The sequence below is a fragment of the Artemia franciscana genome, chromosome 8 (assembly GCF_032884065.1).
Source record: "Artemia franciscana chromosome 8, ASM3288406v1, whole genome shotgun sequence".
Classification (NCBI taxonomy): Eukaryota; Metazoa; Arthropoda; class Branchiopoda; order Anostraca; family Artemiidae; genus Artemia; species Artemia franciscana.
This window is the reverse complement of record NC_088870.1, coordinates 26,931,730-26,958,091: the sequence shown is the minus strand read 5'-3', so window position 1 is coordinate 26,958,091 and position 26,362 is coordinate 26,931,730. Positions and strand designations below refer to the sequence as shown.

Genomic DNA, 26,362 nt, shown 5'->3' with positions numbered 1-26,362 from the left:
AAGAGAGAGAGAGAGAAAAAGAGAGAGAGAGAAAGAGAGAAAAAACACATACAAACACATAAAACCTAAAACACAAAAACCGAGACAGAATTAGGCACACAGGCACAGTGAGAGAGACAAAAATACACACAAACAAAACAACAGACTCAAACAAACACACAAAGAAAGACAGAGACAGGCAAACACACAATCATACACAGGCATTGTGAGAGAAAGAGACACATAAACGTACAAAAACAGACACAGAGACAGACAAATACGCAGTCAGACACAAAGGCTTGATGAGAGAGAGACAAAAAGACACAAAAATATACAGTCAGATACACACAAAGAAAGACATAGAGGGGTAAACACAGAGTCAAACACACAGGCATGGTGAGAGAGAGAAAAACACACACAAACACGAAGTCAGACATAAAAAACACAAATAAAGAGACAGAGACAGAAAAACACCCAGTCAGACACACAGGCACGGTGAAAAAGAAAAAAACAAACACAGACAAACACACAGAATCAGTGGATTCAGCCCTTTTCTTACGTGCTACTAGGTTAGGATAGCCTAACCGACCTAACCTATACACGGTAGGTTAGTTAAGATGGCGCAGTCCTATAACAAATCAGATAAATGACTCTGCGTGTTTGTGAGCGTTTTCTCTCTCTCATCGTGCCTGTGTGTTTGGCAGTGTTTGTGTGTTTTTATCCCTCTCTCACCGTGCCTGTGTGTTTGACTGTGTGTTTACCCGTCTCTGTATCTATGTTTATGTATTTGTGGGACTGACTCTGTGTACTTTTTCTGTCTCTCATCGTGCCTCTGTGTCTGATTGTCATTTTAGCCGTTTATGTGTCTATCTTTGTATGTCTTACTCTGTTTGTGTTTTGTCTATCTCTCACCGTGCCTGTGTGTCTGCCTGTTCGTTTTCCCGTCTCTGCATCTATTTTTGTGTGTGTTAATCTGTGTATTTACAAGTCTCTTTCTCTGTGTGTCTGACTCCATGTGTTTGTGTGTTTTGTCTCTCTCTCTCACAATGCCTGCGTTTTAGATTGTGTTTACCCTTCTGTGTCTATGTTTGGTTGTCTGACTCAGTGTTCTTGTGTGTGTTTTTCTCTCACACTGTGTCTATGTGCCTAACTGTGTGATTGCCTGTCTCTCTGTCTTTGTGTGGCTGGCTCTGTGTTGGCGTGTGTTTTTGTCTCACTCGCTCAACGTGCCTGAGTGTTTGACTGTGTTTGCCTCTCTCTGGGTGTTTTTTTGTCTATTTATGTATCTGTCTTTATGTGTGTTTGTGTGTATGACCATCTGGATTTTCTGTGCATAATTCACGAGTTTTAGAGGTTGTCTTTGATTTCCACAGTTTGGTCTTGATTTCTATCTCTCACCGTGCCTGTGTGTCTGCCTGTGTGTTTACCCGTCTCTGCATCTATTTTTGTGTGTGTTAATTGTCTCACACGGTTTCTGTGTGCATAACTGTGTGTTTGCCTGTGTCTCTGTTTTTGTGTGTCTGGCTCTGTGTTTGCGTGTATTTTTGTCTCACTCTCTCAACGTGCCTGAGTGTTTGACTGTGTTTGCCTCTCTCAGGGTGTTTTTTTGTCTATTTATGTATCTGTCTTTATGTGTGTTTGTGTGTATGACCATCTGGATTTCCTGTGCATAATTCACGAGTTTTAGAGGTTGTCTTTGATTTCCACAGTTTGGTCTTGATTTCTAAGGTTTGGTCCCGATTTCTATTTTTGGTCTTGGTTTCTTCAATTTGCTCTTGATTTTTATGGTTTGGTCTTGATTTCCAAGGATTGTTCTGGATTTTTACATAATGATCTCTTGATTTATGTGAGTTTGTTTGGAATTATATCTTTTGGTCTTGGTTTCTATGGGATTGCTCTAGATTTCTAAATATTGATCTCTTGATTTCTACGGCTTGGTCTGGAGTTCTATGGGCTGATCTAGATTTCTACTGTTTTATCTTGATTTCTCTGGTTTGGTCTCAATTTCTATGTATCGGTCTCTTTATTTCCATGCAGTAGTCCCTTGATTTCTTCGCTTCGGTCTTGACTTTTAGAGATTGCCCTTGATTTCTAGAGTTTAATCTTGATTTTTATGGTTTAGAGTAGATTACTATGCACTGGTTATGATTTCTAAGGATTGTTCTGGATTTCTACACATTGATCTCTGGATTTCTTCGGATTGGCCTTGGTATCTATGGTTTGGTCTTAGTTTCTACAGTTCACTCTGATTTTTACGAATTCATGTTAAGTTCAATCCATTAGTTGTGATTTCAATTTTTTGTCTTAATTTTTATAAGCTGCTCTTGATTTATACAGTTTGGTCTTGATTTCTAAAAGTTCACCTGGATGTCAATGTCTTGGTCTTGATTTCTAAGGATTGTCCTAGATTTCTACATGTTGTGGAAATACAGAAAAAGCTTATCCAAGAAAATGTTTTAAATTCTATATCCATTTATACAATATAGGGAATTTTCTACAAAATCACTGGAAATAAGAAGGGGCGTGAAATGCCCAGGATCATCGTAATCTAAAAATGAAATAGCAAGTTACCGCTATTGAAACAATGGTCAATTTTAATTTAACAGCTTATTTTTCTGGGAAAATTGTTAAAAATTTGTAGAATGATAATCTACAACAAAGGTGCCATTAAGCTGGCACATTGTGCTAAGGTGGCGTCAATGGCCACGAGACATCAGAAAAAACGCTAAGCGATCGATTCTAGTGTTACTGGTTATTTTAGTAGGAAAATGCCTAAAAATGCTGGATGAATGATAGTTTGTGCCAGAGGGTGCCATGTACCAGCCATTGAGTTCCACGATGGCGTAAATTGCCTTGGACTATCACATTTTAACAATGAAATGGCAAGTTCCCCCTGTTTAACTGGAAACAATGGTCAATTTTAGTAAGGAAATTCTAAACATTGAAAAAATGTGACCTCAAATGAACAAAAAAAGAAAGAGCAACCGAGAAAAGTATCAGGGTCGAGCATTCCAAATATCTTCTTTAAGAAAAAATTACGAAGAAAAAAAGGCAAAATCTGTTTCATGGCTCATTTTAAAGAAAATTGCTACAGTTAGTGCTTTTTATAAAAAAAAAGTTTTAAAATAGATTATGATAAAGAACAAACTCTAGCCCATAGTGAATTAAATATTTTACATAAAGGTTTCATAGTGAAGAATGAACTCAAGTCTAAAAAAACTGAACTATGTGGCTCATTCATATTATTTTCATTTTGTTAAGTAGGATGAACCTAAACCCCGGTTGCAGCGGTAGCTAGCAACCTAGTAGGAGACGATCACGTCCCATAGTTACATTATAGAGCGAAGTGTAGTCCATACTAATTGAAATATTATAAGGAATCCTTATATAGATGATGATGCAACATACACTTATCTTTAGATAAGATAGTATAAACAAATTTACTTTGCAATTCGGATTCAAACTCGGGTAAATCTGATGAAAGCCAGCCTTCCTAACTACTTCCTAACGAACATATAGGATATTAAATATATGATTAATGAAGTTTATCTTAAAGATCCGGGTTGCAGCGGTAGCTAGCAACCTAGTAAGAGACGATTAAGCTTCATAGTAAAAACTAAAATAATCCATAACTCCTAAAAAAAAATCTGATCAAATAAGAAGTACACTATTAGAACCGTCTTTTCCGATGCCCCTTTATAGAAATTTTACCGTCTCTTGGCCTGAACAACGATGAAACTATATTGGCTTGAAAATCAAGAAAAAGTAGATACAACCACGACAATCTGCATATATGGGATCTTTTTTCTTTCCGTTTTTTCTCCTAAGCAGCTGGGCACTGGAAAATCATAGAAAGCTGTATAATGGCTGACTTTAAAGGAAACCGCTACATCTTGAACCTTTTGTAATTAAAAACAAAATAGTTTTTAAAATAGAATAAATCTTGACAAAAAACTACATTTTCCTGTAAAAACTTTATGAAGGATGTTATAATCAAATAGCTTATAACCATGTTTGGTAACAATTGAATTCAATATTTATACAAGTTAACCATTAGACAAGATAATAATACAAGAAATACATAATTAGAGGAATCAATTTTTTATGAAAATTATAAGAAAGAACAAACTCTAGAATATAATAACTTGTATAGGCAACATAAAAATAGTATAGGCTTGTATGGTTATATTTAGAGTCAATATATTAAAAATTTCTTCCAACAGGGAATTTAACCCTGGTCTCCTACGTGACAAGCGAGTATGTTTACCACAGTACCATCAGGGACTTAAAGTCAATATATTAATAAATTGTCTCCAAGGAGGAATCGAACCCCGGTCACCCACGTGACAAGCGGGTATGCTTACCATTGTTAATCGGAGACATATGAAAAATGATTTATGAATAGGCCATGACAATAAATTCGCTAAGACACTAAAAAATTACACAAGAATCGGTCTGGTTAACTCTAAATGGGGATTATGTAAGTCCCATCGGTATCGTGGCTGTAGAGATAGCTGAAATCTATTGAAGAGCAAACCATGGCACATATTGGATTTATTTTAATACCTCACTCTCTGAATTTCTTCCTCTTACTATTCCAAATAAGAAAAATCAATAGGCTTTTCCTGTTTGTAACAGGAAAGAGCATGTTTATAATTTTATATTAAATCCGGGTTACGGTGGTATCTAGTAGCCTAGTCCGGGTTGCAGCAGTAGGTAGAAGCCTTGTAAGAGATGATCACCCCTTGTAGTAAAAACTAAATGTCCCACAACACCTAAAACTAGAGTCAGATCAAAAAAAGTACACTATTGGACCCGCCTTGCCCAATACCCCTATTTAGGAAACTAACTGTACCTTGTCTTGAATAACAAGGAAATTATATTGGTTTGAAAATCAAGAAAAGTGGCAACCAGGATATTCTGCATCGACGGCATTTTTTTCCGTTTTTTCACCTCAGGTAGCTCGGCACTTGATAGGAAATTGATGTATTTAAAAACCTTTCAGAATTAAAAAAAAAAAAATATTTCAAAAAAAAATCGTATTTTAATGTAATTTAATGTATTTTAATGTACAAGGACTTACTTTCAACGAGTCCTGGTTGAACTTCGTTGAAGTAAGGATGCTAGGGCTGTTTTTAAAAAGTTTTTAACACTATTAGTTTTAATTTTCGCATTTTAATGTAAGTTTATTCATATGTACATAGTTTTTGTCTCTCTTTTCCGTATTGTGCTGAAGACGGCCCTAGGACATAGGGCCGAAATATTCACAGAATTGATTTCCACTGTCTTGAAAAGATTTTCCCTATTGTTTCGACTTTGTATTTGTTTGGTTCTCATGTGCATGACAAATTTAACCTTGACATTAAAACTGCACTAGCATACACACTTGAATGACTTTTAACAAGTGTGGGTTCTCATGTCTATGGCAAGAGCATTCTTCTAGTTAAAACTGTGCTTACATACATCACACTTGAATGGCTTTTCCCCAGTGTGAGTTCTCATGTGCATGGCAAGATTGCTCTTCTGATTAAAACTGCGCTTGCATACATCACACTGGAATGACTTTTCACGGAGGTGGGTTCTCATATGTATGGCAAGATTCTTGTCCCAATTAAAACTGCTTACCTATGTCAGAGTTGAATGGCTTTTCACCGGTGTGGGTTCTCATGTGCATGGCAAGATTCTTGTCCCAATTGAAACTGTGCTTACATACGTCACAGTTGAATGGCTTTTCACCGGTGAGGGTTCTCATGTACATGGCAAGAGCATTCTTCGGATAAAAACCTTGTTTTCATATGTCACAGTTGAATGGCTTTTCATTAATGGCTTTTCCCCAGTGTGGGTTCTCATGTACATGGCAAGAGCAGTCTTCTGATAAAAACTTTGTTTTCATATTTCACAGTTGAATGGCTTTTCATCGGTGTGGGTACTCATGTGTTGGGCAAGATTACCCTTCTGATTAAAACTGTGCTCGCATACATTACACTTGAATGGCTTTTCCCCGGTGTGTGTTCTCATGTGTTGGGCAAGACTACCCTTCTGATTAAAACTGTGCTTGCATACATCACACTTGAATGGCTTTTCCCCAGTGTGGGTTCTCATATGTATGGCAAGCTTACTCTTCTGATTAAAACTGCGCTTTCATACATCACACTTGAATGGCTTTTCACCGGTGTGGGTTCTCATGTGTATGGCAAGCTTACTCTTTTGATTAAAACTGCGCTTTCATACATCACACTTGAATGGCTTTTCACCGGTGTGGGTTATCATGTGTATGGCAAGAGCATTCTTCCAAATAAAGCTGTACTTACATATGTCACACTTGAATGGCTTTTCATCGGTGTGGGTTCTCATGTGCATGGCAAGAGCATTCTTCCAAATAGAGCTGTACTTACATATGTCACACTTGAATGGCTTTTTCCCCGGTGTGTGTTCTCATGTGTATGGCAAGATGATTCTTCCAAATAGAGCTGTACTTAAATATGTCACACTTGAATGGCTTTTCCCCGGTTTGTGTTCTCATGTGTTTGGCAAGATTACCCTTCTGATTAAAACTGTGCTTGCATACATCACACTTGAATGGCTTTTCCCCAGTGTCGGTTCTCATATGTGTGGCAAGCTTACTCTTCTGATTAAAACTGCGCTTGCATACATCACACTTGAATGGCTTTTCACCGGTGTGGGTTCTAATGTGTATGGCAAGAGCATTCTTCCAAATAGAGCTGTACTTACATATGTCACACTTGAATGGCTTTTCCCCGGTGTGGATTCTCATGTGCATGGCAAAATTTCTCTTGACATTGAAAATGTGCTTGCATACATCACACTTGAATGGCTTTTCCCCGGTGTGTGTTCTCATGTGCATGGCAAGATGACCCTTCTGATTAAAACTCTGCTTGCATACATCACACTTGATTGGCTTTTCCCCAGTGTGGGTTCTCATATGTATGGCAAGCTTACTCTTCTGATTAAAACTGCGCTTGCATACATCACACTTGAATGGCTTTTCACCGGTGTGGGTTCTCATGTGTATGGCAAGATGATGCTTCCAAATAGAGCAGTACTTACACATGTCACACTTGAATGGCTTTTCCCCGGTGTGGATTCTCATGTGTCTGGTAAGATTAACCTTCCGATTACAGCTGTGCTTGCATACATCACAATTGAATGGCTTTTCCCCGGTGTGGATTCTCATCTGCATGGCAAGATTACCCTTCGAATTAAAATTTTTCTTGCATACATCACACTTGAATGGCTTTTCCCCGGTGTGTGTTCTCATGTGTCTGGCAAGATTAACCTTCCGACTACAACTGTGCTTGCATACATCACACTTGAATGGCTTTTCCCCAGTGTGGGTTCTCATATGTATGGCAAGCTTACTCTTCTGATTAAAACTGCGCTTGCATACATCACACTTGAATGGCTTTTCACCGGTGTGGGTTCTCATGTACATGGCAAGAGCATTCTTCTGATAAAAACTTTGTTTTAATATTTTACAGTTGAATGGCTTTTCATCGGTGTGGGTACTCATGTGTTGGGCAAGATTACCCTTCTGATTAAAACTGCGCTTGCATACATCATACTTGAATGGCTTTTCACCGGTGTGGGTTATCGTGTGTATGGCAAGAGCATTCTTCCAAATAGAGCTGTACTTACATATGTCACACTTGAATGGCTTTTCACCGGTGTGGGTTCTAATGTGTATGGCAAGAGCATTCTTCCAAATAGAGCTGTACTTACATATGTCACACTTGAATGGCTTTTCCCCGGTGTGTGTTCTCATGTGTTTGGCAAGATTACCCTTCTGATTAAAACTGCGCTTGCATACATCACACTTGAATGGCTTTTCACCGGTGTCGGTTCTCATATGTATGGCAAGCTTACTCTTCAGATTAAAACTGCGCTTGCATACACCACACTTGAATGGCTTTTCACCGGTGTGGGTTCTCATGTGTATGGCAAGAGCATTCTTCCAAATAGAGCTGTACTTACATATGTCATACTTGAATGGCTTTTCACCGGTGTGGGTTCTCATGTGTATGGCAAGCTTACTCTTCTGATTAAAACTGCGCTTGCATACATCACACTTGAATGGCTTTTCACCGGTGTGGGTTTTCATGTGTATGGCAAGAGCATTCTTCCAAATAGAGCTGTACTTACATATGTCACACTTGAATGGCTTTTCCCCAGTGTGGATTCTCATGTGCATGGCAAGATTTCTCTTGACATTGAAAATGTGCTTGCATACATCACACTTGAATGGTTTTTCCCCGGTGTGTGTTCTCATGTGCATGGCAAGATGACCATTCTGATTAAAACTGTGCTTGCATACATCACACTTGAATGGCTTTTCCCCAGTGTGGGTTCTCATATGTATGGCAAGCTTACTCTTCTGATTAAAACTGCGCTTGCATACATCACACTTGAATGGCTTTTCACCGGTGTGGGTTCTCATGTACATCACACTTCAATGGCTTATCCCCAGTGTGGGTTCTCATGTGCATGGCAAGATTATCCTTCCAATTAAAACTGTGCTTGCATACATCACACTTGAATGGCTTTTCCCCGGTGTGTGTTCTCATGTGCATGGCAAGATAACCCTTCTGATTAAAACTGTGCTTGCATACATCACACTTGAATGGCTTTTCCCCAGTGTGGGTTCTCATGTGCATGGCAAGATTATCCTTCCAATTAAAACTGTGCTTGCAAACATCACACTTGAATGGCTTTTACCCGGTGTGGGTTCTCATGTGCATGGCAAGATAACCCTTCTGATTAAAACTGTGCTTGCATACATCACACTTGAATGGCTTTTCCCCAGTGTGGGTTCTCATGTGCATGGCAAGATTATCCTTCCAATTATAAAACTTTGCTTGCATACATCACACTTGAATGGCTTTTCCCCGGTGTATGTTCTCATGTGCATGGCAAGATAACCCTTCTCATTAAAACTGTGCTTGCATACATCACACTTGAATGGCTTTTCCCCGGTGTGTGTTCTCATGCGTCTGGCAAGATGACCCTTCTGATTAAAACTTTTCTTGCATACATCACACTCGAATGGCTTTTCCCCGGTGTGTGTTCTCATGTGTTTGGCAAGATGACCCTTCTGATTAAAACGGTGCTTGCATACATCACACTTGAATGGCTTTTCCCCGGTGTGTGTTCTCATGTGCATGGCAAGACTACCCTTCCGATTACAACTGTGCTTGCATACATCACACTTGAATGGCTTTTCCCCGGTGTGGATTCTCATGTGCATGGCAAGATTGCCCTTCTGATTAAAACTTTTCTTGCATACATCACACTTGAATGGTTTTTCCTCAGTGTGTGTTCTCATGTGTATGGCAAGATGACCCTTCTGATTAAAACTGTGCTTGCATACATCACACTTGAATGGCTTTTCCCCGGTGTGTGTTCTCATGTGTCTGGCAAGATGACCCTTCTGATTAAAACTTTTCTTGCATACATCACACTTGAATGGCTTTTCCTCTGTGTGGATCGTCAGGTGTTTACTAGTTTGAACTGTCAGGTGTCTCATTTTTTCATTCATTGACTTTATCTTGGACATTCAAATTTTGACTTGTATCTTTTTTTTTTCCAGCTTCAAACTAAAGCTGAGATGCCATGGCAAGTATGGCATTAAAAAGCAGACATTAAAAAATGTTTGCTCAAACTGAGCCGTTGTACTAAACTGTTTTAGATTTCATGACAAACAGAAATAATTCTTTACTTTAAGGATTTTGATTATACGTTGATAAAAGCAAGAAAAGAAAAATACACAGTTGTTCGTTTAAATGGAGTAGATATGTTTGTTATATATTGAATTATTATATTGTCTCCCATGTCCCCGTTTTCTTTTTTTTAAGGAATGAGCTACACCTCTTATTAAGATACCTTATTATTATTCATATTATAGACACTTTATTAAGTCTCTTATTCCACACCTTTTATGAAAGAATGAGAAACAATTTAGAAAATGAAAAATAAAATAATAAATTTTTCGAATTTAAAGGAAAACTGAAAGATAATCATAAAGTATAAGCCCATTCAAAATAAGATTTTACTAATACCGAGATTTCATTAGCACTAATTAAGACGAATCAGAATTTTCGTAGAATTTTCCGATTGGCTGAAGAATACTGAGTGGTTCAAATTAGTTCAAGCCCATATCTCTGTAATAATAAAATCTTATTATGAATAGCCTCAAGTACGAATTTTGTTGCTCTACTGTTTTTCTTTGAGGATTTTATATAAGTTTTATTAGAACCATATATGACGTAAATAGAAAAACAAAAATGTTATGACATCACCTCTTATGACATCGCTTATCCGGGTTGCAGCGGTAGCTAGCAACCTAGCAAGAGACGATCATGTCCAACTTTCACAGTAAAGAACGAACTAACTTATAAAAAAGTTTACATTGAAGGACGAACTATAGCCCCAAGTGATTCAAGTATTATGCATTACTAGCAACCTAACTTACTTAGCTTCCTGATTCTCGGATGTTCGTCTCTCACTATTAAACTAACAAAAGGCCATAGTCTTTTTCCTGTTTGTAATTCACTGCGTTGGCGGCAACCTTGTAAGAGAAGATTACGCTCTATAGTAAGAAAAACATTAGCCTTAAGCTCCTATTACATCAAGGATCAATATATTTCATTATACATGGGTACTATATAAGTGTCATTGGAAAAATCTGAAGTACGTACTTTGTTTACAAAGTAGCGACAAAGACCTTTGTGATATTTCCCCCTCCCTAAGAACTAGGATTCTGGCCACGCCAATGATTGTACGGTAGGGTTTACGATTTTCAGTGACAATAGTTTTTTGTGCCATCATCATTTTTGTATTCACTATGGAAAAATCTAATTACACTGGTTAGAGAAGGAGCAGTGAATAGGTTAGGAGTTAGTGGTTTTGACTAAATCGTTATAGAAGGGCTTCTTGCTCTTTTTCGCATGCTAAAAAATTTAATTGTACTTAAAAACTGCTGTTCGATTGAATCTGAGCAAAGATTACTATTTAGTTACGTAAAAAACAGGTATACAATAGCATCACTCAACAATCAGATATGCTATACAATAGCATACAGGTGTAGTATAGTATTGTGTAAGACCCAGGTATGTGTAATAACGTCTTGAGGGGTCAGTAGCCCCAATAGTATATTCCGTATCTATCGGTTTTAAAGCCTTATGCCGTCACTGCTGACTTTCTATATTCTAGTGTGTGTTCTCTCTCTCTTTTTTTAATGTAATAGTTATTGTATTTCGAATCGCATTTTAGGCCCAAAAGAACTTGGGTCAAGTCTTATTGGGTCAAAAAACCTTTAACAGGACTTATTAAACATTTTACAATATTAATAGATTGATTGATTGGTGTATAGATACTAGCTTTCATTGCCGATTGTAAATTAAAAAAAATCAAGTATCTTTCAACTAAAAGCAAGGAGCAGAATTAAAACTCATAACGAACAGGAATTATCCGTATATGAGAGGGGCTGCCGCTTCTTAATATCTGTTTGTTCACACTGATTTTTTTAGTACTTTTAAAAAGCTTCTTATTCTAATTAAACGTCCCATGTGTTTTAGGGTTTTTAAGAATGGAGATAAAAAGTCAAATTTTGGAAAGTCAAAATTTCAACAAACATGGAGCCACTATGCACAAAAAGTCCCATTCTGATAGTTTTTATATCATACCGAAAGTCCCCTGTCAGTAGAAATTTTTTTCTGGAAATCCCCCAAAGGAAAGTTTATCCCGCGGAAAATTTCCCATAGAAAATTTCTCCCACGGGAAATCTTCTCTTTACCCCACAGAAAAGTCCCTCAGACAATTCAGATCCCGCGGAAAATTTCTCCAGGGACATATCCACATGTAAAATTGCGCTGCAAAAGAAAAAAGTAAGACAAATAATAAGGATCTCATGTGATAATTTTAGCAAATTCACCCATGTAAAATCCCTCCAGGAAAGTTCATCTCCGAAAACTTTCCTTCCCACAGAAAATCTTTCCCGTCAAAAATCTTCCCATCCAAAAAATGTCTGTATAATTCCCAATAACAAATACTTTACGTGAAAAATCGTTAAGTTTTATTACTTAGATCACTATCCAAAGGGCTGTGGGGGGGGTCACGTCGTCCCCAGAGATATTATTACTGGAACTTTCAGTTATATCGAAAAAATGGCTATCTCAAAGTTTTGACCGGATCACTTTTGGCTAAAAAGCGGGTAGCAGGGGGCCTAGTTACCCTCCAATCTTTTCAGTCACTTAAAAAGGACATTGAGCTTTTAATTCTATTTGAGTGAGTTTCCTCCTAATTTTTTAGGAATATTGGTTCGATACGACCATTCCTGGCGGAAAACGGAAAGACAAACTAAAAAAAAAAAAAAAAAAAAAAAAAAAAAAAAAAAAAAATTGAAAAAAAATTGAAAAAACCAGCAACTAATAAAAATGTATTTTTGTAAACGGGAGCTTGACATCTCTATATTTGGGTTCTCTGGACCGCTAAATCTGATGGTGCGATTCCCATTAAGATTCCTTGACTTTTTGAGGGCATTTTCTCGCAATTCGAAAATCAGGCAAATTATCTGAGACTCGTAGCTTTTGATTAGCAACATTAAACTTCATGAATCTTACGTATTTAAAATCAGCCTATAAGGATAATACCTTTAGCGTATTTATTGTTATCACAATTCCAGCTTTTAGAATTTCGGTTACCATTGGGCCAAGTCATTACTTACTTACGCTTTCGTTACCATGAACTGCTTTATTTAGTTTGGATCTTTTCAGCGAAAGATCTATAATGGGGAAACAAAACGAAGCAGTAGATATGGTCATTCTAAGCCAATTTTCGTAACTTTTAAGAAAAATGCGGTGGCTCTGATCTCCGTTTGATGGCCCTTCAGCCCGGAATAATCTATTGCATTAGCCAAAGAAATAGTCATACAAAAACCAGTTTATCACCTCAGTTATCGGGGGAAAATCAAACAGTTCGTCGTAACAAATTGTAGTGAGGAGCGACCCGGCTCAATAGTAACCGAAACTATAAAAAAAACGGAATTTCGATACCAATAGTTACATCAAAAGAATCACATTTTTATATTGATTTTAAATATATAAGTTTGATCAAGTTTAGTCTTACCGATCAACAGTTACGAGCCTGAGAAAATTTGTCTTATTTTAGAAAACAGGGGGAAACGCCCCCTTAAAGTCATAGAATCTGATCGAAAATAGGGGGAAATATCCCCTAAAACTCACAAAATCTAAATGAAAATCAAACAATCAGATTCAGCGAATCAGAGAACCATACTGTAGAAGTTTCAAGCTCCTATCTACAAAAATGCGGAATTTTGCATTTTTTTGCCAGAAGACAGATCTCGGATGCGTATTAATTTGTTTTTTTTTTTTTTTTCTTTTTTTCCAGGGGTGACCGTAACGACCCAGTGGTCCTAATTTGTCACAAGAGGGCTCATTCTAACTGAAATGAAGAGTTCTAGTGCCCTTTTTAAGGGACCAAAAAAATTGGAAGGCACCTAGACCCCCTCCCACAATAATTTTTTTCGCAAAGTCACCGAATCAAAATTTCGAGATAGCCGTTTTGTTCAAAAGAGTTGAAAAACACAATAACTATGTATTTGAAGACGACTTAATCCCCCACAGTCCCCGGTGGAGGGTCTGTAAGTTACAAACTTTGACCATTGTTTACATATAGTAGTGGTTATTGGGAAGTGTACAGACGTTTTTGGGGAGACTTTTTGCGTTGGGGGGATGGTTCGGGGGAAAGGGCTACGTTGGAGGATCTTTCCATGGAGGAATTTATCATGAGGGAAGAAAAATTTACCATGAAGGGGGGGGGCAGGATTTTCTAATACTATTAAAAGAAACAATGAGAAAATAAATAAATAAAAGTTTTTTCAACTGGAAGTAAGGAGTAGCATTAAAACTTAAAACGAGCAGAAATTATTACGCATATAAGGGGGCTTGTCTCCTCCTCAGTATCTCGCTCTTTACGCTAAAGTATTTTTTGTAATTTCAACTATTTATTCTACGGCCTTTCTGATTCAGGGGCCATCCTTAAAGAATGGGGACAAAATTCAAGCTTTAATGTAAAGAGTGATGTATTGACGAGGGGGCGAGCCCCCTCATATACTTAAAAAAATATACAAATTTTCGTTCCGTAAGTTAATTCGTAAGTGACGTATATTCTTTACTAATGCAATCGTTCGTTATAAAGTCAAAAGTTCTGGATACCATTTTAACTAATCAAAAAATTGGAGGGCAACTAAGCCTTCTCCCCCGTTCCTTTCTTCTCAAAATCTTCCGATTAAAGCTATGAGAAAGCCATTTAGCCAAAAGAAAAAATTATTTGCAAATTTTGTTTTAATTATTTATGTGCGGAGAGCCAAAATCAATCATGCATTATTTCAAAAACGTTCAGAAATTAAATAAAAAAACAAGTTTTTTAACTGAAAGTAAGGAGCAACATTAAAACTTAAAACGAACAGAAATTACTCCATAAATGAAAAAGGCTTTTCCTCCTCAACCCCCCGCTCTTTACGCTAAAGTTTTTACTGTTTAAAAACTAGAGTTAAGAGAAAGAGTCAAACTTTAGCGTACAGATCGGGGCGTTGAGGGGGAAAGCCTCTTTCACATACCGAGTAATTTCTGTTCGTTTTAAGTTTTAATGTCGCTCCTTACTTTCAGTTAAAAAAAACTTGTTTTATTATTTAATAATCTGAAAGATCGAATTTTTCTTGGCTTTAGTGTCTTCATAAAAATCCTCAGTTCCAATATCATAAGTAAATTACAACAAAGAGAGATGAAACTCAATGAAAAGACAACAAACAAGACTGTGGCCAGTCTCGTTTGTTGTCTTTTCATTGAGTTTTATCTCTCTTTGTTGTTGTCTGCCATGGCTGGCCAGTTCGGCTTAAGAACTTTCAAAATCACAAATAAATCTATCCATACCCGTGTAACATATTTCAATGTTTTCACTATATTTTGTTTTTATGTATTCATAATAATATTCACACATCATTAACTTAGATAACTCTAACGTAGCTAATCCAATATAAATAGATTTATCCAGATTTGGTTTTGACTTGGCCTTTCTGGCTACTAACAAATTCTCGCTAAAGATTATTCCAATATAAAGTTATGTTTTTCGATTGTTTTTGTCTTTGTTCATCACAAATTATTATTTCGATACAAGCTCTGTTTCTAAAATTTTCCATAGTTTTCCTAAAACAACCATTATTCATTGATTTAAAGAAATTTTTCCAAAACTCATTCGCCCACTTTTGATCGGAATTTAGTATTATGATTGGTATATTCTTTTAAATTAGGCAACTCAGTCAATACTATATTCGATGCACTTTTCTCAGTATCAAACCATGTTTTGAACTAAATTCCATATTCTTATAATGCACAACATAATTTGTTTTATTATTTAAAGTTGTATTTAATTTATGTTGATAATATTCTGGAGCTACTGCTAATTGACCCTAAATTATCCTTATTCACTTCTAATTGAACGTAATATCTTAACTGTTGGTAATAGTCTGAGCTGCTGTTTTCTTGTAAATGGTCAGGTATATTAAAAGATTTAAAATCTTTTTCATTTGAATTTTAAGACATTGCTTAACCGTAAAAGCTATTGGAATCTAATTACGTTCAATAATTAGAAGATTTTGTTGTATCAAAGTTTTCCATATATTTATTAGTAGCTTTAGTGTTTAGTGTAACAAAAATAGCACAAAAAGACTCTTAAATAAAGTAATCGATCAACAGCATTGTACATTCAAGTTTGTTGAAGAACAAGGGTCAGGATGGCTTCGGCCATACAGAAGGCCAAAAATATGAAATATTTTATTCAATTTATTAGGTACTATTTTCCATCCTCATCCATTTAAATTTCTGTAGCAAAATTAATAGTAAAATGTCAAATTGTGTTTTGGGGCATTTTCTTATTTTAGTTTAGTAATCATGATTTATTGTAAATGTCAGTTACATGCCTAAATAATATTGAATCTATCATATTTTTGTTTTTCCCTGATACTGAATCTGAAAATTCGGCTGTATTCAAAGATTTCCCTAGAAATACGTAACCAAACAGCAGTACAGACCTGGATATGGGGGCTAGGTGGGGGTATGCATCTCGGCCATAGTTGAAAAGGAGTGTTGGAAGGGAAAGCTATTTTCTAGCTTTTCTCAACTACCTTGCAATAAAACTAGCCAACGTATTTGAAACATGAGTCACACCGAAAATCCACACAACTATTGCATTTAATTTGGATGGCAGAAAACTGGAAAAAACGAACAGATCTAGGTTTTGTAAATACAAATATTATGTCTGGTGGAGAGAGGATTAGACTTTAAATAGAAAAAAGTTCCCTCCTTTCAAAAATACTACCAAAGGACCATAGTAATTTTTAATTTTAACTTGAATTTCAGGCTCATATTCATCACTAACGTTTTTAGTAAAACAATATTTTTAGTCCCCCGTCCATCCAGCACTGCTTCAGTAATAGCTGATCATTCTTGTTTTTGACAGAAAAAAAAAACCGAAATGTTTCATTTCCTAAATTTTTGTTTAAAAAAAAATAAAAAAAATTTATGCCTTCAGTATCTTTACCAAAGACATTTAAAAGTCATCCACGAACATTTTTTTTCTTCTGAAGCCAAGAAGCTTCAAATGATTGAGGATTTCTATCCCGAGACTTCCTCATACAGAGAAAAATGCGTTTTTTAGTTTTTTTTCTAGTGTTGGATTTTGGGGCTAGGTGGGGGTACGCATCTTGGCCATAGTCGAAAACGAATACTATTTTCTAGCTTTTCTCAACTGCCTTGTAATAAAACTAGCCAACGCATTTGAAACATGAGTCACACCGAAAACTCAAACTACCATTGCATTTCATTTGGGTGGCAGAAAACTGGGGGGGAAAAACGAACAGATTTTGCAATAGTAAATATTATGTCTGGTGGAGAGAGGATTAGACTATAAATAGAAAAGTTCCCTCCTTCCAAAACTACTACCAAAGTACCATAGTAATTTTTAATTTTAACTTGAATTTCAGGCTCATTTTCATCACTAACGTTTTTAGTGAAACAATATTTTTAGTCCCCCGTCCATCCAGCACTGCTTCAGTAATAGCTGATCATTCTTGTTTTTGACAGAAAAAAAAAACCGAAATGTTTCATTTCCTAAATTTTTGTTAAAAAAAATTATAAAATTTTTATGCCTTCAGTATCTTTACCAAAGACATTTAAAAGTCATCCACGAACATTTTTTTTCTTCTGAAGCCAAGAAGCTTCAAATGATTGAGGATTTCTATCCCGAGACTTCCTCATACAGAGAAAAATGCGTTTTTTAGTTTTTTTTCTAGTGTTGGACTTTGGGCGTGAGGGGAGTTAAGTGATTATTAGTGACATTGTATGTTTTTGGAGGTTACCACAACCACAAATTGTCCAATTTATCCTATACTTAATACTATATCTCCTCTTACCTTTAAACCCATCATTTGGCAGGCTCGTAAAGATTTAGGACTGGTCAAAATAAACTCGGATTCATTCGCATTCGGGTGATTCTCAAAATTCTCTAAATTCAAATTAATACAGCTTAACGATGCCATAATAGATTACGTTGAAAAATTACTATTTTCATAACAAATTGACTGTTCAATTGAATCACACATGTTAACAGACAGAGTTTTTCGATACAATTGGAATACTTAATTCCAAAGGCAAGTTTCTTGAAGACGTTAATATTGTTTAATCGATATCAGATAATGTCTCTATGTTGAACATCGCCTAGAAACCGACGCTACAATCAAGAAACCTAAAGATATGAAAGGATATTCAATAATTTAAGGGGGTAGAATATGGCCGTCTCTACATTCTTTACCCTATAGATGAACTAAAAGACTGCTTAGGAGGCCAGGTTCTGAGGGGTGCCAGCTAAGTAATGGTTGACGGACTGTCCCGCTCGCCAATGTGAGCAGGTCGTGAAAATAGGAAAACTGTATTTTGGAAAAGAAAAGTATTTGCAAAATAGACTTCCTTTGGGATATGCAATAAGTTTCTAATTTACTGGTGTCAATTCTTCTTGGCTAAATTGAAAGATTTTCCTTTGAAGTTTGTTAGCTAGTTGAAGTTCTTTTTGGCGAAAACAAACTCCTCCAATCATCTTTTAATAAACAACTGGGTAAGGTTAATGAGTGGTCGTTCCTCATGCCTCATAATGGGAGAAACTGAAAAGGATCAGTTTCGTTATACGGTCCTTAGTTCTGAAAGGATTTATAAGATAGAAAGATGTCTCCAGAGCCATTTCTAGGGCATAGGGCGTGCTGGGAACAAAATGTTCTTACCAATCTTGACTATAAAGAAGTGAAGGCTGACGTTTTCACCCGGAAAATTCCTTCCGGAAAATCCCCCTGGAAAATTCATCCCCGCAGAAAATTCCTTACCCGTGAAACCTCTGCCTCCCCCCTCGAAGAATATTTCCCTCAGAAAATTCCACCCCTGAAAATTCTCCGAGGAATTCCCACACCCTGAAAATTCCCTACCCCTTATACAATTACCTCCGTTTAACCTTAATCACGGATAATTCACCCATAGAAAATTCCCCCCATGCTAAATTGAACAGCTACAACCACAAAATGTTGATCACATGTCCTAAGGGGTGACACAACGAACAAATATTAAAAACAGTTTTTGGACAGTGGCTCGAAGTTTCTACGATAGCAGTATAACAAACACAGGGTCACTCTATAAATCGATCAAATTTACCCCATTTTCAATTGAATTTACAACTTAATACTAAGGCAACCCAACTCTCATTGAGCCTTCGGACAAATAGAATTAGTTCTGAAGAAGGGGGTGGAGATAGAAATTAATACATAATCTCTCTTGATTTCTGGGAATATTTCAGGTATAATCTGTTATTATGAAAGTAAAGAGTAACATTAAGGCACAACATGAGCAGAATTTATTCTGTATAGGAGGAGGGCTGCCCCTTCCTCATCCCCAACATCCCCCTTGTAGTCATAAGTAGTATAAGAAATACAGGATCTGGACCACACTGTGAACTTTGGTGAAAGTCTGCTTTTCCGTGTTAGATACATAATTGAATTTTCAAGTTCTGTCAAATGTCCATTTCCTAGATGTCTATATTAATATTTTAAATTCTGTGTATTTGCAGTAATTCCTCAAAGTTCAAAGATTAAATGATCTTCAAACCCCCGACCCCTCTCGCAACCCAGAATGACCCCTCTCGCGACATTCTAGGACAACTGGGTCAGTACGATCATCCCTGAGGGAATAAAAAAAATAAAGATGCATCCGTGACCTTTCTTCTGGCGAAGAGTGCAAAATTCCACATTTTTGCAGAGAGGAGCTTGAAACCTCTACAGCAAGGTTCTCTTTTACGCTGAATCTGATGGTGTAGTTTTCATTAAGATTCTATGACTTTTAGGGGATGTTTCCCCCATTTTCTAAAATAAGGGAAATTTTCTCAGGCTTGTAATTTTTGATGGGTAAAATTCAACTTTATGAAACTTATATATTTAAAATCAGCATAACAATGCGATTCTGTTGATACATATATTGGTATCAAATTCTGTTTTTAGAGTTTTGGTTACTATTGAGCCCGGTCGCTCATTACTACAGTTCGTTACCACGTACTGTTTGACTTAATACTTAATGGATAGTTCAATATCAATATCTAGATAATTATTAATATCTTTCCCTTTTCTTTCAATAACCTTTAAAATCATACCTTTATCTATTTTTTTTAAGTTCCTTTCAAAATCAGCTGCTGTAAAATAAAATCGTTTTGGCACAAAGATGAACAGCTTCACCTTTGAAATAAATAGTCTCTTATAGTACAAACGGTTAGAGCACTTGACTCAAAAGAGAAAGGGGTCAGGTTAAATTTTGGAAGCCTGCAACATTTTTAGTGATTCTATATGTCAAATGAAAGACAAAAAGATTGTAGAAACTCCTTTTACATACCAGCATGGCCGAGCTGGTAAACTGATTGACTGATCATTGGTTGCGATCCAACAGTTCGACTCTCACTGTTATCTCGTGTAGCAGTTGATGATATAAATACAATCTGGTCAATACTCTCACTAGTCCCTCGTGTAGCAGTTGATGATGTAAATACGATCTGGCCAATACTCTCACTGCTACCTCGTGTAGCAGTTAATGATGTAAATACGATCTGGCCCAGATCGAGGAAGGGTTTTATTTATGTTTTGAACTCAAAAGACTTTACGCAATATTCATAACCATTTAAATTCACTTCTTCCATGTATTTTTCACGAGGAAAAAACTGTAATATTTGGCGTAATTTATTTTCTTGTTTAATTATTTCTTTATTATTCAATTCACCCAATTTGCACATAGGAAGCAATTCTAAATAGAATGAATAAGTGGCTTTACAGTCAGCCTTTCTATGTGATATTCTTAGATATTGTTCAACTATTTCAATCAGAACTGTGCCAAGACTTAAGTAAGCAAGGGCTAACATTGCAGAAGCAGATAAACCTGAAGCACGAAATATAAATTTAGATACTTAGAAAGTGTTACTAACATTTCCATAATATTTACAACTTCTACGATAAACAGACAATCGTTTCTCTAATTATTCTTTTGTTTTTGTTAATGAATAAAATCTAGATAAACTTCTTGTGATTCGCTCCCTTGAATCTTCCTTTAATATACTCTACATATAAATATCCACAAATGACATCACTTGAATTTTGTACTGGAAGAGAATGATAAGCAATTGGTTTATTTAAAGTCTTTAAAAAGTGTACTATTTCATTTCCTGGTGGAATACCGAACCAATTAAAGAATTCTGCAAATAAATATTTAGAATCATTGAAATAACAATTCCAATGAGTTCCGGGTGATCCACATAAATCATAATTAATCACACCGCATTCTTTTTTATTGATTTTCTTGGTTAATGTATCTCAAGAAACTACACCTCTAAAGTAAGAAATCTGATGTAATTCAGTAGTTATATCAATATTTGTTAAGGGTATCATTTGATTGTTTCTATTTTCACGCGCTTCTCGTTTTTGGATAAGAAGATGAAACTGCAGTATTAACAAGTTTTTAGGTCTTGCACGTTTCTCGGAAACCTCATCGTTTTCCATTCCAGCAATTTTCAGTGTACCACAAAGTCTTAAGGCTCCACAGCTTTTCCCAGGCAATTTAATGCTTCGCCAGAAGAGCTACTAGTAATTTTATGTATGAAATATCATTATCACATTCCTTATTTTCTTTCTTAATTTTTTTTTATTTTATTCACTTGTCTTTGGTTTAAAAAAATTGAACGGGTTCTCTATCATTTTTTCTGCTATTATTTACAAAAAAATTAACATTTTGATTAGCCTTAAAGCATTCTTTAATTTTTCCTTTTTGAAAATAGAAGATAAATATTATACTCACTAAAACTTGCCATTTATTAGTGAATTATTTTATGTAACAAAAAATGAATTATTAATTATTTTCCTTCAAGCTTCCCTTCATTTTCTTTTGAAATGCTTTGTCGGGATCTTTTTCAAGTATATTTGTAGCTTGTTTTGGAATTTTCTAAATGTTCAGATAACTCAATAAAACCCTTCGAACATACGAAAAACGTTAAAGGATTAACTGCATCTGCACCAATTTTGGGGTTTGAAACATTTCAAATTCTTCTATTTTCTGCATTAATATCATCTTTTGTTCCTTTTAAGGTATTTTCATAAATAGTCATTTGTCATCAGTTCTAGTCAATTTATTGTCAGGTAATTGATAAATTTTAGTATACTTGCTAATATCTCCACTTGATTTTAGGATTTGATCTATAATAATTTCCTGTTTGAAATCCTGTATTGTTGACAGATTATCTGTATCTGCACCATTTTCTAGGTTTGCAACATTTTCAATTCTTCCATTTTCCACATTTACATCTTCTTTTATTATTTTTTAAGTTTTTTTTAGTGAATAATCCTTCATCATCTACTCTAGTCGAAAGATTATCAGGTGATTGATAAAACTCAGTTAATCTATTAATGTCCTCATTTGAATTCTGATTTGTAAGAATATGTTGGCTTACCATTTCACCCATGAAATCGTTTAAAATAATTTTCACGTTTTGTTAAATAATAGCATCATTGTCTGATTTTGCATCACCTAAATTAATTACGCACTTACTCTGTAAATCAAGATTACCATTCTCATCGAGTAATCTACTTTCACCGTTACCTTTACTGGTTTTATTTCCTAAATTTCCGAATTTATTCATTTATTATAGAAACAAAATTTATTAACTATGTTTATTCAGTGAGTAGTATAGAAGCACATAAAACAAGGCAGTGATTTTTTTTATAATGTTATATCAAAGTTCTTTCTATATTTTAGAAATCCTTTATATAAAGTACTTAACTTTCTAGCTAATCTAGCTAACTAACTTACTTGCTTAACTAGCCTAACTACCTAACTAACTAAATTAAGTAGCTAACTTACTTAACTTCCTTACTAATTTAACTACCTAACTAACCTAACTAACTTACTTAACTACCTAACTAATTTAACTCCCTTACTAACTTAACTTCCTAACTAGCTAGCTAGCCTAACTACTTAACTAGATTAGCTACCTAACTAACTTAACCAACTAACTAGCTTAACTATCTTAGCTAACTAACTAACTTAACTATAGGATTGCATCCCCAGGGTACCGTGTTTACTTTGATTTCAAAACCTTTCTTTTAGTGGCATTAGGGTCTAGAGCCTTTACATTTTGTTTTTCTAAGAACATTCTATGATTTTTATGCTCTTGAAGTATACTGAGTTTCTGATTAGCTTTCCACTTTCCGAATAATACATCTTTATAATTCTGTAAAGTTATTTTATCGTTAACAATATTGGTTTTGATAAATTTTAATTTTTTCTTTCCTTTAGTTTCATCGTCAGCCTCTTTTAAATAAGCATATACTTATAATCATAAGCCAATGAACTCTGACATAATTGTTCCAGATAATTCGCACTTCATTGTAACCTATAACTTTTTTATTGACTACAGGGAAGTTGTAAGGATTCTGTTTTTTATAATCTGAAAGATCAAATTTTTCTTGGAGGTCGGCTTTAGTGTCTTCATAAAAATCCTCAGTTCCAATATCATAAATAGATAACAACAAAGAGAGATGAAACTCAATGAAAAGACAACAAACAAGACTGTGGCCAGTCTCGTTTGTTGTCTTTTCATTGAGTTTTATCTCTCTTTGTTGTTGTCTGCCATGGCTGGCCAGTTCGGCTTAAGAACTTTCAAAATCACAAATAAATCTATCCTTATCTATATAACATAAGTCAATGTTTTCACTATATTTTGGTTTTATGTATTCATAATAATATTCACACATCATTAACTTAGATAACTCTAATACAGCTAATCTAATATAAATAGATTTATCCATATTTGGCTTTGAGTTGGCCATTCTGGCTACTGAGAAATTCTCAGTTTCTGGCTACTTTGAATTAAATTCTAAATTCTTATAATGCACATCATAATTTATTTTATTATTTGAAGTTGTACTTAATTTATATTGATAACATTCTGGAACTAGTGTTCCAGACCCTTAAATATCCTTATTCGCTTCTAATTGAACGTAATATCTTAACTATTGGTAATAGTCTGAGCTGCTGTTTTCTTGTAAATGGTCAGGTATATTAAAAGATTTAAAATCTTTTTAAGGGAAATTTTAAGACACTGCCTAACCGTATAAGCTATTAGAATCTAATTACGTTAAATAATTGAAGATTTTGTTGTATCAAAGTTTTCCATATATTTATTATTAGCTTTAGTGTATCAGTTACATACATTGAGATACACCAACTCTTATTCGTTTTTCAATAAGTGTCCACATATCTTCATCAGAAAATAAGGGAATTTCAGCTTTACAGTGTTTGAGAAAAGTTTTCCATTTTAGTCCTGGTGCTGAGAAGAAGTGCATTGGAGCTAGTATATAACTATTTAAACATGCATTTCTAAAATTTTCAACAACATCTGATAAAATAACACACCACGTTTAGGTATAATTTATTGTGATCTAATAGTGTTTTACATTTAAATAATGTACAAATTAATTTTGCTCTTATATGTTCTTCTTCCGAAATATTTTTTCCTGTAAATCTAGAATAAAACTTGGCTATTGAAGATAATTTTGTATAATTTATTTTTTCATAGCTATCAATATATTCATAGGGATAAATCGTTTTCTACATTATTTTTTTGAATTCTTCAGTATTTTGAAATACATCTGAAGTATACTTGAAATTATTTCTTCAACAATTGCAATTTACTTTAAATCCACATTTGGCTAAATTTTCAGAAAGCTTATCTAAGGATGAAGCCATAAAACAGAGTGAATCTATGAAACGCGTTTCATGTTGATTTTCATTTACAGTAATTGTTTTATAAAACGATACTAACTCCCCTCTGGATCACAATGTCGTTATCAGGTAACAATTCTCTCAGAAATAAATGAGAGTCATATTTTGGGAGATTATGAATTACAATTGGGATGTGTTTAGAAATTCCAAAATCTTTATTACATTCAGAATGAGTAAATCCTCGTTTATTACAAGTCATATGGTCGTGATTTAAGTGGAAATTATTATCAGCTATTTCTTTTTCGCAAATACGACAGCCTTTATTTGTTGTGTTATTTCATTTTCTTTTACTTGTTCTTGTGTATAATCATGTTCTCTCTGTGTATTTCCATGCTCATTGCCTATTTCTTAACATGCTTCTGTTACGGTAGTTAAAAAGAGTCCACTATCACCTTCACCAAATTATTTTTATGATTTTTTTTGCTGTGTCAAAAGAACAGCACACTTGGAATCCAAAAGCAAATGGCTTTTGCTCTGCTGCTTTAATTGTCTTTTTACCTTCCTTTTGATTAAATTCTTCCTTATACGATTCAAAATCAGCTATAATACAATAGGGTACTTTCATTTGTGTAGCTATATTTTCAAATTCTATTTTAGATTCTACTTTTGGCATAATGATGTGACAATCTTCGCAATTTCCTTTTTTATCGTGCTTTTCCTATTTTTCTTGTTCATTAAAATGTTTTCCGCAGAAAGTAAATAAACAAATTTTTCATTTAGTTTTTGATATTTGGGATGTAAGTAGTTTGTTCAAATCTTTAATAAAAACATAAAGATTCTTAAAAAGGACTTAGTTAATTACAGGTGCAGTAGTTTTTCCCTTGATCTTAGTCTTAAGAATATGATATGGTTTTCAAATTTGGTTTTCAAATTTATAAATATCTTCAATATGCATTGGAAAATTAATAATCCCTTTAAAGTTGAACTCATCTTCATATTCTTGATATTTTGATAGTCTGTCTACATGATTTTGAGCTGGATGAAGATAAGCGAGTATTGACCAAAGAAATTATTTATTATCATTATTTTTTTTCATTGTTTTTTATATTAATGCAAGCTTTTTTATTTTTTACAGATTCAGGCAATTCTTTATAAGTACCTCCCACAGAATTGGGTAATCTTGTCATTAGATAATCAATTCAATCGACTCTTTCAAATTGAAGGCCTGATCTTTTTGTATTCCCTATGACTAATGTATGCATATTCCTGCTATTAATAATTTAGATGGATTTGTTTGATGTCATTATTTTTAAAGAAAATCCAGGACTAGCTATGATAATGAATAGATGGATTTTCTTCATTATCTTTCTGAGAATAAAATATTACATTTGTTCTGTATATTCATTCTATTTTTAAATCTCTAACAACAAGAGTCAAAAAGTGGTCTAATATCAGCTTTATTAGTACTCATTGAAATATTAACTGCAAGGGAATTTTCTCTAATCCTTTGAACACTTGGTATATATTGTGTTCTTCTTCTTCAAACAAATACTCTGGGATATTCGGAACTTCTCTTTTAGTCCGTAAATAAATTCGAAATGTCAATATTCCTATCTTATTTAGCATTATTTTTACCGCTTAAATCTGTAATGAATTTGGGTATCCTCATTCATTTTCTTTCTAATCTCAACTTGTTTCTCGAAATAATCTTTTATTTTATTCTTCACTTCGTTACAATTTCCAGCAGTTGAAATCTGGTTTGATTTTAAAAAAAACTTATGTTCAATAATATCTTTATTTCTCATAGTGTTAAATTGATTTCGTAAATCTGAAATGGTTTTATTCTTTTCTATTATTACATTTTCTAACCCTCTTCTTAAAGCTAGAATAATACTAAATCTGTTGGGGTTTTTATCATCTCGACGCTTTGCATAACGTTCTAACACAATCACATTATCTTTAAGTAATATTTTATTATTAAGATTATTATTTATTTTATTTAA

The 26,362-nt window shown here is 34.6% G+C and overlaps 1 protein-coding gene and 1 long non-coding RNA gene across 2 annotated transcripts in view; one reads left to right on the top strand and one right to left on the bottom strand.

Moving 5' to 3' along the window:
* Window positions 1-25,678, top strand: part of LOC136030227 (uncharacterized) — a 60,465-nt gene extending 34,787 nt beyond the window's left edge. The window contains exon 3 of the long non-coding RNA XR_010618216.1: window positions 25,495-25,678. This is a non-coding gene — a long non-coding RNA (uncharacterized LOC136030227). The remainder of the gene's footprint in view (window positions 1-25,494) is intronic.
* Window positions 5,454-7,862, bottom strand: LOC136030222 (zinc finger protein 84-like). The gene has a single exon (XM_065709037.1). The coding sequence runs from the start codon at window positions 7,844-7,846 to the stop codon at window positions 6,380-6,382; it is 1,467 nt and encodes a 488-aa protein (XP_065565109.1). The 5' UTR covers window positions 7,847-7,862; the 3' UTR covers window positions 5,454-6,379.
* Window positions 25,679-26,362: the final 684 nt, after the last annotated feature.

What these genes read in the sequence shown, in the direction of transcription:
- LOC136030222 (XM_065709037.1), bottom strand. Translation starts at nt 7,846, where the DNA reads ATGAGAACCGACACCGGTGAAAAGCCATTCAAGTGTGATGTATGCAAG.